Genomic DNA, 15,722 nt, shown 5'->3' with positions numbered 1-15,722 from the left:
TAATCATATTATGACACTAATGTCATTAATTGAACTTTCAACTCCATTGTTTTATCGAATTGGCCGATGTACATTGACGTTTTTTATTAAATTTATTATCTGTGCTTGATACATTTGGCGCCAATGTAATACGCAGTTCAGAAATTTCTCTTTTTATTGATTAGTTATGACAGAATCCAGTACGAGATAACTATTACATCTCTGTTGATAATATTATTGCTATTATTGAAATGTTTTTAATTGTCTACATAACTGTAAACAATTTACTTACATGATTTATGATATCTACGAGTTAGGGTTCAACGACCCGTTATTAATTTTATTTTTGTGAAGTTCAGTATTTGTGGCCAGTCATTTTTAGTTAAGAGGTGTTAGGCGGTCAGCGATAATTATTCAGCCACATTCAGCTATTCGCGCCTTAGGTTAGGGGTCCGCGTTTATTATGGAATCAACGTGCTCGAAACTAAAAATCGTAAGCGCCATTCACATTTTTATCAAAAAGTGAATGAAAATATTTAGTACCTATTTTCTAAATCTAAAACAGTCACGAAATCGAGAAGGTAAATACTAAATACCTATGTATTTGTGATTTTACACGAATTATTATCGTAAAATACGGTTGTGATGAGCATTTATATGATATTTTAGAGGTAACTTCAGGATTTTTTTACCAAACAAAATTTTTCCAATCGTGTTTTGGAAACAGTCATCCCATCACACATACCTACGTTCTGTAATACATATATTATTAGAAATTTCAGTGCGAAAAAACTTCAATATTTTATGATATTTTCAATTATAGCTCATAGATAACAGTCCATTTTGCCCTTTTCACCTACTAAATATGTACCTACTAAAAAAATTGAATGTAATAGAATTATAATTTTTATTTATATTGAACTAAATTCAATGGACGTTATAAAAAAATCATATCAGGGCAATCCAATTTTCGCAATTTATTCCATTCTTTTATCATCATAACATAGTAGTTTTCAACTTTAATATTTTCTCTGAAAGTATTTGCAAATTATAAAAAATACCTCGTAAAAATTGATGCAGTTTTTACTATACGTTGTCTATAAGAAAAAGCAACCTAAATATCCATGTAAGAGTATCATCATTAATAACTGCTCTAATGCAACAAAACTTAGCGATGTTCATAAAACCATGAAATAACCATTGAGATATACATATATGGAGACGACACCGCCTACATCACTTATGTTCCGCTCAACATACGCCACATGACGTATGTTGAGCGGTTTTTTTTAATGGTTTTAAAGTGAAACGCATCAAATATGCCTTCGTGTGTGTTACGATATTGCACAAATAATACAAATAATACGGAAATGTGCAAAGGAATAACTTTCATCGGTAAGAACCTAACTAGATAATAATTTTTAAAACTTAGTTAGAGCAAAAAAATGGCGCACAGATTTTGTTCGTGGTGTCTCCTCCATACGTATAGTAATATTATCTCAATGGAAATAACACAATTATGTATATTATCTTAGCAGAACTCCCATGTTACGCGTATGACATAACAAACTTTAATTACCCATATAAGAACAAGCCCTGAGTCTAAGCCCTCAGTCGTTTCAGGGACAAAATAACAGAGCACGGCTAAACACGTGGTGTTAGTAAATACCCGGTCTACGGGTGGGGAAACATCTGAGGGATGACGAAAATCGCGCCCGAATAAAACAACATCCACGCTTTCACTTCAAACAATATGAAACGCGCGCCTGTCCGCCTGCTGACCGAACTCGCGCTTATTGCCCATCGAACCTAATAGACGGCGGACGCGGGAAATTCGAAAAAAGAACTGTCAAAATACAATTATTAAAAATAAAAAATCGAATCGAATAAAAAAAATTGAATGTGTTCAAATTGTGATTTTGCCCATTTTTGAAGTTTAGTTCTTTAGATTTGGTTCAAATTAATGAAAATGAAAATGGCTGAAAGTTGCGTTAAAATGTTTTTCATCCTTTGTTTGACGGTTATCTGTCATTCGGGAGAAGCGGCGGATGAAATCATAACGACACTACGTGAGTATCGTTATTATTTTATTTGTTTATTTTATATAAATTAAATGAATTAATTAGGTACGTTATTTATAATTACCAAAATCCAAATTTGCAATTTTGAGTAAAATATTTCATCAATCGTAACATTTGCATGTGTTAAATGTGTAATTTTTATAAAATAAACTGTGCGTTACAAAACTTCGCTGTAATACTCCGTAACAACATTGTCTTAAAAAGGTTCTTCTTGCAACAGAGATGACTCTGACAGAATTCATCTCGATGATCTTCCACGATCAATGTCGAAATGTTTGTTTGGCAACTTCGAAAAGTGACGAAAAGGCGACCTTTGTCTTTTTATTATTTTTATTATACAACCACCTATCTATTTCAATAATGTTTGTATCTCAAGTATTTGATTCATTTTGTATATAAACAGTTACAATGAATAATCTTCATAGGAATAAATGTATTCATGCTCGAATTTTGCTGAAATTTTGTTTGCTCATTTTAGTATTTAAAAGTAGTAGAGTAAGAAATACTCCGTACATCGATTGAATAATTCGAATATAATATGTTGAAGTAGCAAACAGCGATTTCGGTGGAAAATGAATCCTATCTTTCCAAATAAGACTATTACACAAAAGTAAGCAGTTTCTTACAAAATCTTAATAAAAATATTTTAACATGTTATAAAATTGCGTTTAAGATAAGATGATAATGCAATACCTTGATCGAATGTTGTCTTAATTAAAACGATTGCTCAAATAAAAATATTGCCAAATTTGAACTAAATAGTTTAATCGCTTTAAATTTTGGTGAAATAGTGAATATGACAGCATAAAACTTGTTAGTAAACATCTTGCGAGATATTGTATATTGCATATTTCATAAACAACATGCATGCAATTTTTACCATACAGCATCTATTGAAATTGATTAAAAATTAGAGAGTATTCATCGGTTTGAATAAACTTAATGCTAATAACTGTAAGCTTTGTATATTTGGATAATAATATTAACGAAGTTAAATTAAACCTAGATGCGTTTGTAGAGTTTCAAGTGAAATACAGCTATATTTGATAGTTGGATAGATTATAAAACTGTTAAAAACATCATTTTTTTAACAGTTCTCTCCCTTCATTATTCACAAAGTAATAACCTTGATATATGAAGTGTCTTTCGTCCGAAAATGTATGTATTTTTTATATATAAAAGTTTAAGGCTTTGTAAGTTCCTTAATCTGATTAATTCTATCATTATAATTATTATACCGCATTATCAGATCATCCGTTTATTTTCCAAAGCTTTTTGAACAAAAGAATCGAAGCATTAAAATACCAATATCAACAACGCTTACATAGAATAAAATGTGTCATTTATGCCATGGCCACTTTCGACTTGACGAAATGCGTGTTTGTGCGTATAATATACCGAAGTATTTATTGAATATTTACCAAGTTGCGCTGACACACGGAAGGTTCGTATGCACATAATTATAATGTAAATAAGATGATCCTGACTTGAGTAAATTATAAGTATCAAGATGTACTATGCATGTGTGAAAGGATTATACAGCTTTATATGCTGGAACTCGATTAACAATGTAAATATCGGTCGGTGTAACAGCTAAGGATTTTAATGAATCAAGTGTTAAAGATTTTAATAAATTAAGTAATGGACAAAGCATTTTGTGTATCTGGTGATATACAGCCAATACAAAGTCTACATCTGGCTAACATTGAGAGACACCACACAAAAAAAACAAAGTCTACTACGTACCTACTTGCTAGTAAAAAAAAATATAAGTTGTTGACCGAATACACTATTTTAATCTTATTAATATTGTTTAAGCAATGTTTTGAAGTAATTCAATGAAATGTTATAAAAATTGCATAATTAGATTTAAATATATTTTGAAAGCTCTATGCAAGTTGCGATGCAATCTCGAGACGTATTTTTATATGAACGTGCAATTTTGTTTCTTTGTGTATGAATGTTTATCTGTAAATCGTTTATTGCAATACGTTCCAATAAAACACAAATAGAATAAAAAATAAGTAACGATATTTTTTATATAGGTAAATGTTTTTTTGTAAAGCGTGACATGAATACAATATAGGGTACATAAATATTAAATAGAACTGATTGTTGAGGAAAATGTACATGATATACATTATTATTCTAAGCGAAACTAATCCCTATATCACTGCTAGATCTTAACCTTGTAGAAGTATAGATTTCCATACAATTTAAACTTGAAATGTGTGACAAAGAAAACACTGTGAATTCACAAATAGGTACATGTACCTATTTGATTTGAAACGAACCCATTAAATTCAAATTTAATTCAAAGTTTCCATTTGCTTTTTAATATACCGTTTTCCTTGACTCTCCCTTGTATTGAGATGGACAAAAAATTATGGTCAAGTATTTTTTAGATTCTGTGAGCGCGTAATACAAAAGACTTCTACGAACACGAAAGAATATTAAAAGCCTTGTGATAAGAAGGATTATGATGACATTGGCATTCGGACGTATAATATGCATTTGGCAGTTTCGCCCATGCTTTGAAGAGCATTAAAAATTGACATAATAATAAATAACATTATAATTATTCATTATTCGGAAGTTAATTTTCGGAACCTAAAAGTACACTTTACTTTTTCTTACGTGCCTTGAAATTAAATCATTAAATGACGAAGTATAAACAGTGTAAAATTGGCACGTCAAAGAAGAGGTTTGAAATATTCTTCTATATTTCTTCCCAATTACACGAAATAAACCACACAAACATAGTGTCATAGTCTTAAAAATAAAACGAGATATCTTTAAATTAACCATGAGGAAGTTTTAAACAAAAACTATATATAAAACAAAAGATCGTTACAAGGATTGTTAAATGCTTGAAACAATACCAACCGAACACCTTGAATAAATATCGCCGTATCTTCTAGTTTTGGTAAGAGATGATTGCTAGCCTTGCTTCTCCTTTTGAGACGCTATTAATGGGGCTTGTACGTGATGTGATTCATTCAGACCGCTGCATTGAAATTCACTCTATAATCGAATATACCTACGACATTGACCCGATCATTGTTTTACTATGATCATATTGCAATTATAACTCTTGTGTAACATTTCAGTGAAGGATATATTGTATGGTATATCGAGTTCTATTCTGCTTATTGAATGTCGTATTATGGTTTCATTATAGAACAAGGGCCTAAAAAGCGAGCGACTGAAAAGCATTGTTATTAAGTTAGTTATCAAGTTTTGTGTTGTTGTTAAGTTAAGCTTGTAATTTCATATTATCATCTTATTATCATTATCTTAATCGTTTAAACGCAAACTCGATGATGAATAGGGACTTTTTGTTGTTGCTTGTTTTCATATTTTTTTATCAGTTCAAAAAAGTGACAGTATCCTCTGTGCGTGCTTTTCAACTGAAAAAAGATTAAATACAACAGTTCTATAGCCTAATATTCCGTAGTCTCTATACATAAACAGAGACTACGGTTCACACAAAAGCCGTCCATTACCACGAGGAAGTCATACACAGTCTTCTGGCAATCGAGTTACCAAACGGGCTGGTAATTTGACCACCGCAATCGGCAAGGCCTTGACACCGCGTTGCGTCAGCTTACGAAACGCATTGGTAGTAGCCTCACGCCCACAGTGATATATCGAGATCTCTGCAACGTTTTGTCTAGCTATGAATCAATTTTTTAACTTTTGCTTCTAGTTTCCTTGAGTGACATGAGCATCCTTGGAATTTTAAACTTTTTTGAGCCTGTTAAGAGCTTGCATTTGAAATATTGTTTCATTCTTCGATCGATCATAACAACTTCAGCTCATGCGATTTTTTGAAAGGCTAGGCAAATTTTCAAATTTTAAATCATCGGCAGATAGGTAACGATGGCGGATACTTAACTTTCTTTATTATTAACTAGCTTTTGTCGAGTTGACCGGTTATAAAAATATAGCCTACGCGTCTCACTATTACTTGTATACGTAGTATATTATTATTAGTCTGTGCCCTCCCTCCATAATACACGGGTACCACCAGAAGGAAGATACCCGGTCCTTTGGAAGGCTTACGTGGGGACACAGGTCCAACACGCAGAGGCCCTTTAGAGAATTTAATGTGTTGTGGGACACCAGCCGCAGCCTGCCCATGACTGCACTATAGAGATACAGCCCTGGGCAGTCCACGGCCAATGTAGGACTATTGCAGAAAAATGGACATGAATAAAACTGGGTTATGGAAGGGGGTGTTAGATGGGCTGGTATATTGGTTCTATGGGGTTAGTCTGTGCTATTATTGAATAATGTAGCTTTCTGTGTATGATAGAATTTTCATTATCGTACCAGTATTTACGAAGATTACCACGAACAAACGTACAAAATCAGAACCTATATTTAAAATAGATAATGAAACCATATATTATAAACTGAATGTTATTTCCAATTAGAATGGACAAATACGACTCGAATATCATATAGGTAGGTAATATTCGAAAGGAATAAACGTATTAATTCCAATGATTAAATTATTAAACAAACATGTCACATTGGATTAACATAACTTCGTATCGATTCACAAAAACTGCCAAATTGTTTAATAATATACCTTCTAATGAAGTAAGTTGCTTACATGTTACTTATTATCAATTGCAAAAATTAAAAAGGGAAACGAATTTTAAAGTTGAAATAATGATATAAAAGCTCTATTAAAAACACCTTTATTTAAAAGATTAAATAAACATTCCTTAGTAGCACGTAACATTTAATTGTAGATAGATATCGCGGTATAATTATATTTACGTCACGTTAAGTGTTGCTTGCACACGGCGTATTTGGGTTTGTGCTTGTAATAATTGCTATGAGATAAGCTTCAATTACGGTTTTAAGTATGTATTTGTTTGTTTTCTTTATAGTTTGCGTATGTCTAGTGACAAAAACTCATAGTATCTATTAATAAAGATTGGAATGCGTTTTTGAACTGAACGGCGTAGCCGAATTGAGATTCTTCGTCTTTGGGAACGTCGGTTAAAAATTCAAGTAAGTGATGCGTTTTAGAAACCTCTAATATACCTACGTCCTGGGATCGAATCCCGTTGGAAACGAAGGAAAAAAAATGTCACGGTCTGGTAGGACACAGAAGGCTGATCACCTACTTGTCCCTAAAGAATTTCCTATAATGCATCTGACCCTTACCCCACTAGGGGACATGGGACTTCACTATAATATACATACTACCTATATTATGAGAACAAACCAAAACACGAGCCTTATCATTGCTTTTATTTTGTTTGCGAACATAATGCATTTTGCTTTATTCTGTTTGCGCTCAAACACATTACTATGCAGTGTGGATGGCTATCGATTATAAATAGGTAAGTAATTAGTTTACGCCACTCTGTATCTATGTAATGCAATGAGTCATTCGCAACTTGTATTTATAATCACAGTATCTCATAATGTCTTCCACGCTAAGTCCAGTCAACGTCTGAAATTACATTATGCAAATTAAAGATATTTTTGAAGCTCGATATCTATAAATTAATCAAGGGCAGTGACAGTTTTCATAATAATTTTATTATTTGATTTATTTAGTCTCTGTTATAGGTGAGGGTGTGTCTTGATTTAATATACGACCACATTCACTTTTATGATGATACGACCCGAAAAAACCCAAAAAGCTTTTCTCGGGAGCGGTAAAAGTTAAAACGATGCAACTATAGGATTCATTTTAGAAAATGATAACGTTCACAATTACTTGACATCACGCAGTGCCTGGTCATTCAGGTTTCGAGGTCTTACTTTTTCGTGGTCATTTTAAACGAATATTTTTACACGGGAACTAGCTTCATATTTATTTTCTTCTGTGTGCTATAAATAATAACTAATGAAATTTCTCAATACAAAATATAATATATTAATATTAAACTACATAAATTTAACATTTAAAAATATATAGTCAATTTACATATTTTAATACGACATATTATCTAGATATCCACATATGTATACCAAAAAATGTGTGTCCTTATAAAAATAGAAAGACTCAAAATATGCAAGTCACGATTAAGAAACCTTGTAATGATTGTGTCGCAGTCATTCCATTTTAATTCAAACGAATTAAAATACGCTCGTATTTTAAACCCAAACAAAAATGAGGAACTTAATTATCTATTTTATTTATTCTAATATTTATTATCACTACATAATATAAAACAAAGTCACTGCCACTGTCTGTCCGTCCTTATACGAGTATATGCTTAAATGATACGAGTATATATCTTTAAAACTACGTAACGGATTTTTTTTAATAGATAGAGTTGTTCTTGAAGAAAAATTTAGTATAGATTTTTTTTAATATTTTACAAAACTGGCAAAGCTACGCGCGGAAAATTAGTTATAATGACCATCTACGTAATATATTTGTAACGAAAATAATTAGCGGGTTTTTCTTGACAAATGAATCATTCTTGCGTCCATAAAATACAACAAAGGTATAACAATAGTGTGTCACAATGTTTAGATGGTATCCATTTAGCGTGAATGTTAACTGATTTACATAATGTTACAAATTTTATTACGATGTTTTGTAGGTAATATTTATAACAAAAATATTTTAATAAGACGTTGCTTTTATGCTGATTTATTTATTCAAATGTAGAGTAAATAGATCACGAAAGAGTAATTTTTCGAACTATCTTATTCATCGTTTCATTCCGAAGCAAGAAGTTCTATTATATACTAGCTGTGTCCCGCGGTTTCACACGCATAGCTCCTCTCCTGATGGTCTTAGGGTAATGATATATGGCCTATAACCTTCCTCGATAAATGGGCTATCTAACACTGAAAGAGTTTTTCAAATCGGATCAGTAGTTCCCGAGATTATCGCGTTCAACAAACAAACAAACTCTTCAGCTTTATAATATTATAGTATAGATTATGAACTTCTTTATAAATAGACGAAATAGTCCTATATTTAACTAGCAAATGTTCTTTATGCCTAACGCTTATTCAGTCATAAAGTAAACATACAGGCACCTTTACGTCAGAATATGGAAATTAAAACAATAACTAATTTATAATTAATGACACACCTTCCCCCAAATAGTACAAAACACGTTAATTTAAATAAACACACCAAAAGTATTCGGCGCATTTAAATCCGCAAAAGTAGGTTTATGGGTTGTCAATGGTTACATAACCTGTGTAAGCGACCTTGTGTAACCGTAACCGTTCAAGTTCAAGTTATAGCTCTATTTCGGTTATAGCTGAACTAATGACGATTTTGCAATTTTCGGTCCAAATGAGAGCACTAGAGGACAAAAATTTATGAACCGTATAAGAGTTTTGTTTACTCTTGTATACTAAGGGCTGATTTTTCAATCCTTGGTTATAACTTATTCGTCGAATAATGTATAAAACTACCATTTTAAAAACGTATTCTAATTGTCCGTATTTGACAGTTTACGTGACATTTTAATATTATCGAGTGATACTTTATTGGACGGATAAGTCCAAGCATTGAAAAAATCAGAATTATAGAATTCAGAGCTAATTTATACGAAAACTAGCGTAGGTAGGTGAAACTTCGTTTGCAACTCATGCAAGGGGACCATTTTGGCATATTTTATGTTTTTGTTTTATTTTTATATAGTGTTATGATATTTTGTAATAATAGAAAAGCTTTATAATAAACGGGCTGAATTTTTTATTAAAATAATTAAGTATTCGCGAAGCGTTTAACTTTTTAGGGTCGCGCATTACTGACTCATTATTGGCAGTGACCTCAGATGAGCACAATTTATCAACCCTGAGATTAAATGGCAAATATATGTGCTATTTAATTACGTAAAGGCCATGGTCGAACATTATTATTCGGAACTTTTAAGGAGAATAATAATGCCAATAAATTATTGTCTTTAAATTTTATGAAACTTTATTTGCTTGCTAATTATAAATGCTCCGATAGATTGTTTTCGCTATTTTTATGGCAAATTAACATATTTCTTTGTATTTTATCCGATTATTACTCTATGTTTGAATACTTTTTTAGATTGACACTCAGTTGATAATTTTATAAAAACGCATCCTCCTAACATACATATTTTATTTTGTTTTGTTTTTTACATGTAAATGGTTTAAGTTTTTATACATTAATAACACAGGCTAGTTAAAATATAAATGGAAACCAGTGCTTAATTAGTAATTCTTGAGGTAAAGCACGACTTTTTCATATGTGGGCTCTTATACGAAATTCTTCATTGCAACCACCTTTTTCATTTCATCATCGTCATTAGCCCATAGGTATACGTTTCCACTGCAGGAACACCCCCCCCCTATGAGACCTGTCTTTCATTTACAAGGTCGTTATTCATCAAAAGCAACGAAAACTGTCAAGCTGATCTTTCTTAACACGACACACCAATTATGAAAGATAATTCAAAATTTCCATTATTATCTCTACTTTCGTACTGCTGTAGGTCATCGCTCGCTGGATCACCTTGCCTTACTGACCGCACTATCACGTCGTTACATAACGCCTGCGCAAAGGATTTGCTAGGTTTATGAAAATTATTTAATACTTAACATTTATGCTTTAAAGATCGTAATTGCAAATGTTGGGAAAGCTAAAGTGACTTAATAGTTACAAAAATAAAGAATGGATTTAATGCGAATTGTTTATTTTTCCATTGCTTAAAACTTTTACCACATTCATACCACGTACCTATGTGTTTTCTGTTAGAGATTATAATATCCTTTAGGACATATCCAAAAGAATTGCTGATACCCATCCATCTTCACAAATAGCCAACTGTTCTAAAGTTGCATTACAAAGACCATAGTACTGTATTCAACCTTCAACCAAAAAGCCTTCTCAATAACAAACTAAATAAATTCTCCCTTCATTCATTTCCAGCGGAATACCTCCTGCCATGCAACAGAAACGACCCAGAGCTGGACACATGTATCAAGAGATCCTTCAACCACCTCCGCCCCTACTTGGCCCGTGGTCTAACAGACTTGGCTGTACCTCCCGTAGAACCTCTGCTCATAGACCGACTGGTTATGGAGAACTCTGCAGGCCCTGTGCGAGTGACAGCCGCCTTCAATAACATCACCGTGGTTGGGCCTAGTAACTATACGGTTACCAAGATCAGGTATTGCTTGCTTCCTTGTTTTCGCCTTTATTAATTAAGAATTTGCCTTTATTATTAAGTGTTTCTAAAATAACGGGGTGATGGTTAAAATTCGCTCAGAAGCGCTTACAGAGCTATGTTAGGTCAGGTTTTTTAACAGGAGAAAAAGAGGATAAAATAGGATAGGAAATAGGAATAGAGGATTGTCGATAGGAGGAGGGAAAGTGTGCAGATTGGTAAAGAAAAATCGTATCTTTTAGTTTTCATATCCTTCCATTTTATATTATGCCGATCTTTTGATTATCCCACGATAAGGGTTCTCATAGATCCCATTACTTTAAGAACTATGGAAAATACCAACTAATATCATAATTTGCATTAAATGACAGTATACTTGGCAATAGTAATCAGCAGAATGACATCTTACAACACCGTAAAGTTGCAAGCAAACATCACACAATGGGCATGCGTGTGGAATATTATAATCTGTCTATTCACAATTACCAAAAGTATGTCAAGACTAAAAAGGAGACGATAATTTAGTTTCAAAATTACGTTACTTATTCTATTCAAAGATCATTATTTTCGACCTTAGATAAGGAAATCTGAGTTTTACACGAAATGTGCACATTAAATAATGATTATTATTTATAAATTACTAAAATATTTTTTGTGATAAAGCCAAGTACATATAATATTTTTTCTCTTATTAATTAACGGATGTATATCCAATAACGATTACAACAAATGTCTATAAATTAAATAAAATCATTCTTATCTATAATAGAAGTTATAATTTAATTTATGATTTTGTTAGCTTAATTAACACCGTCTATCCAAAACGCAAGTAGATTCATATTTAAAACCAATTTAAAAAAATGCGAAAAATATTCATCTAAGTATACCTATATTTGCTCACACTTGAAAACAACACAATGGATACAGAGACAAATAACATACAGATATGTTTTTACCTTTTTACTTAAACAAAACTTACTGTGTCTGTTTGTTTAGCATTATTTTTATTGATATAGATTTCAATTATTAACTTGAATGTTTGCATGCTTGTATATAAACGACTCCTTTATATACCTACGATTTTAATCCACTTTAAACGGACTGATTTAATTCAAACTTTGTACACGTAATAAGGATTGGTGACAATGCAATAATTTCACGATTATATTTTTTTGGTTTTAACTACATTTATTACTACATACATTTCAGATCGGACCTGAAAAAATTACGCATAGACATGGGTCTAGTGCTCCCGCGCATCGAGGTGACCGGTCGCTACGAAGTGAGCGGACAAGTGCTGTTGTTCCCGGTCAGATCACAGGGAGACTTCTGGGCTTCTTTCAGTTAGTATCAGTTTTTATAAAGTATATAATATTGTTTCTACGTATAGGTACTGTCTGTCTGTCATTTTACGTACAAGGTTCGAGGTTATTTCTGTATGTGCATTGTGCAGTGATAGGTTGATTTTTCTTCGTATAGTATGTATATGTACTGTATGTCATAATAGATATGAGACTTTCATAACATAACCTTGTGGTTTAGCTGCTTTAGAAATGGATAGATTTTAATTAAAAGAATGTAATGTAGGTCTTGCTAATTCTAGTAAATACTAGTCGTCAGCATTGTATTGTACTGCAGTTGAACATGTATTCGTTGCAATAGAAAAGTTTATTTTTCTCTTTACCAATATTGTTTTTATTAATTTACCGGTATTATTGGTTTTTACATAATAATATGACATAACATTACAAATCAATGAATTTATTTTTAATAGTTGTCGTCCTTGTACTTCGGTGATTGTTTATACGTATATACTTGTAAAACATATGACGTGGTATTTAAAACTTTCAAAAATATTTTTTTTTATTATAAATGGCCTTACGATATATTATGAATTGCAAATATTTCGCGGAAGGGACATATTCATTAAATTACTTATACCTATTGAGTTTCAGGAACACATTACAAATTTACTAAAATAATTTCTTACGTTCACCAACAATTTTAATGTTTTAAGTATATTCAAAACATGCTTATATTTTAATACCGGGTACATTACTTTGAAAATGATTAATACGGAAATAAGGAACAATTTCATTAGGCAATACATATATGTATATGTAATACATATTGACGGTACTCGAAGCAATCTTGATTTCACGAAAATTATTTTACAACGAAAATATTTTACTTTTTTAATATTTTTTTTTTTATTTCGGTAAAACTGCTTTTATAATTTTGGTCTGTTTTCCTGAAACTAAGAAAGACTGAAGTTTTCCATCCCAAGTAAATTTAGGTAAGTTCTACGTTCCTGAATTATGGAAACGTATAAAAATATCGCTTTCGTTGTTTTAGTCTGCAAACTGTTTGTTATTTAATTAATATGATTTGCTTTGCTCAGCATACATATTTTTAAAACTTCATTGTTAATTCTGATGCTTAGGATATAATTTAATGATGAAATACCTATAATATACCGACCATATACTGCCACTTTACTTGCTTAATGGCATAAAAAAGTTATAAGTGCGTATTTCCAAATATATGTAGGAAATGTTGAGGTCAGACCATTGGGCATTGAATATATTAAAGACAAAAACAGCGATCATTTCAGCAAACATTCACACACGTCATAAGTGCCTACTCGTGGTAAAAAAATATTTGACACTTCAACTCCATACATTTTTATACCCAATGTACTGCACCAATTTAAACATCTAAAAGCAAAAAATTACACGAAATATTATAGGTGACGTGGCCGCCATTGTGAAGATCTTCGGCAAGGAGTCAGTGCGACAAGACACAAAGTTCCTCACAGCTGATAGGATGTTGGTGGACTTTAAGTTGCGAGGCTCAAGGTTCAAAGTGAGGGACACGGTTAACCATGGCAGCGTTATTGGTATGATCTTTTAGTATTTTTATATTTATAAAAAAAGTTACCTAGTTCAAATTGCAAATAGAAGATCCATTTTCCGGATTGGTTATTATATGTTAGAATAAAGAAATGATTAGACAAAAGGCAGACATAAAAATAAGACATTTTAGGAATAGACCATCGGCACATAGTAGCTCCCATTAATCAGGGGCACCACGCTAGTTAAGTATGTCGAATTTCTTACTTTTTGGGCATACCAGTTTCCTAGCTATATTTTCCTTGATAAATTTTTAAATTGAATATCTTCTATATTGCTGAAACGGAAAATGTGTAGTTAACTTAACAAATCGATTTCATTTTGGCTCATCAATATAAATTTCGACCAAATTTCTTATTTCCCAGTACTGGACTTTTTTATTGAAGTCCAAAATCTTAATAAATGACCTACAAAACAGACATTGCCTATTTCAAGTTCGAGGCCCTAAAAATACAAAAGATAGGTATTAGACATATATGAAAGCCCATTCCAGGTGAAGCAATGAACCAGTTCTTAAACAACAACGCAGCAGAGATCATAGACGAGATGCGTCCCGCAGCTGCGGCGGCCATCGCTAAACATTTCAAAGTGTTCCTTAACGCCGCGTTTGAGAAGATTCCTGTCGATCTCTGGCTTAAACCTTGATTATTTTAGTTGTTCTAGCTCTTTGTCCTAAAATGTCAATGGTGTTGTAAGTAAAAATATGTAAGATGGTTATCGTCGAAATGTGGCTAATTACATGAGTTGTCTTTTTTTCGCTCACGATAGTTTAATCATACCATCTCACTTTGACGTATCGTGTGTGCGAAGGTTGCTTTTGCACCAATAATGTACGAGGATGTGTAGTGAGGAATGTGTTTGTTAAGAACCAATCATATCTCTTCATTTAGTTTAAAGTTTGAAGCGGTACTATTGGTTATTTACAAACACTCTCTACACATCCTCGCATATTATTGGTGCAAATTATTGGTGCCGTTTTTGAAGATCGAATTTCGTGTTGGTAACCTATCTATACCTTTTTATTTAAAATAACATTGTAAAACATGCGGTATTTTTTTGTGTGTTTCGATATTTCTTTGTGTTCAGTGTTGATTGGATTTGTGATTTAATGTAGGATTTGTTTGGCGGAAATTTCTGTTTCAAACAGACTTTTATGATTGTAGAAAGAATGAGAGTTTTCGTATGAAATTGTCTTATAAAATTTGGAAGTCTGAAGTACAATTTGTCTCACTCTATCATACAAGTATAAATTCCATTAATTGAAGATGTGAAAATATTGAATATACTATTAACATATTACCCTTTTAATAGTTTGATTTTAGGCGAGTATTACGCGCGATTTTAGCGGATTTTAAACGCGATTTATTCACCATAAATATTCAATAGTCATACATTTTCTAAGAGAACTTTTTTGAGCGGGCATTGTAGTGAATATAAAAGAAATTTTTTAACGTTCATCAGTCGAATAAACCTTGACTATAACATAAAAGTGAGACATTGTAAAACAGTGTTTTAGCATTTATTCATAAGTTCTAATGTAAGCTTAACAAATGTTTCATACAAGTATTGTGTATTTGTAAATAGTTCTTATACTTCAATGTTTCTTC

General features: G+C 31.9%; 1 protein-coding gene across 1 annotated transcript; it reads left to right on the top strand.

The window, feature by feature from the left end:
- Nucleotides 1–1,678: 1,678 nt before the first annotated feature.
- On the top strand, nt 1,679–14,847 carry LOC149909899 (protein takeout-like). Its single transcript, XM_090120033.1, has 5 exons — nt 1,679–2,048; nt 10,966–11,206; nt 12,413–12,546; nt 13,953–14,102; nt 14,609–14,847. The coding sequence occupies exons 1-5, from the start codon at nt 1,943–1,945 to the stop codon at nt 14,758–14,760; spliced, it is 783 nt and encodes a 260-aa protein (XP_089976159.1). The 5' UTR covers nt 1,679–1,942; the 3' UTR covers nt 14,761–14,847.
- The last annotated feature ends 875 nt before the right edge of the window (nt 14,848–15,722 follow it).

This window comes from Colias eurytheme, chromosome 3 (assembly GCF_061535395.1).
Source record: "Colias eurytheme isolate Ceu_HAF_F1 chromosome 3, ilColEury1 Martin Lab GWU primary, whole genome shotgun sequence".
In the NCBI taxonomy this organism is placed as follows: Eukaryota; Metazoa; Arthropoda; class Insecta; order Lepidoptera; family Pieridae; genus Colias; species Colias eurytheme.
The sequence above is the reverse complement of the archived record's forward strand: the minus strand, read 5'-3'. Positions and strand labels throughout refer to the sequence as shown.

What these genes read in the sequence shown, in the direction of transcription:
- LOC149909899 (XM_090120033.1), top strand. Translation starts at nt 1,943, where the DNA reads ATGAAAATGAAAATGGCTGAAAGTTGCGTTAAAATGTTTTTCATCCTT. An exon ending in AGACTTCTGGGCTTCTTTCA is followed by an intron (nt 12,547 to 13,952) that starts GTTAGTATCAGT and finishes GAAATATTATAG; the next exon opens with GTGACGTGGCCGCCATTGTG. An exon ending in TAACCATGGCAGCGTTATTG is followed by an intron (nt 14,103 to 14,608) that starts GTATGATCTTTT and finishes AGCCCATTCCAG; the next exon opens with GTGAAGCAATGAACCAGTTC.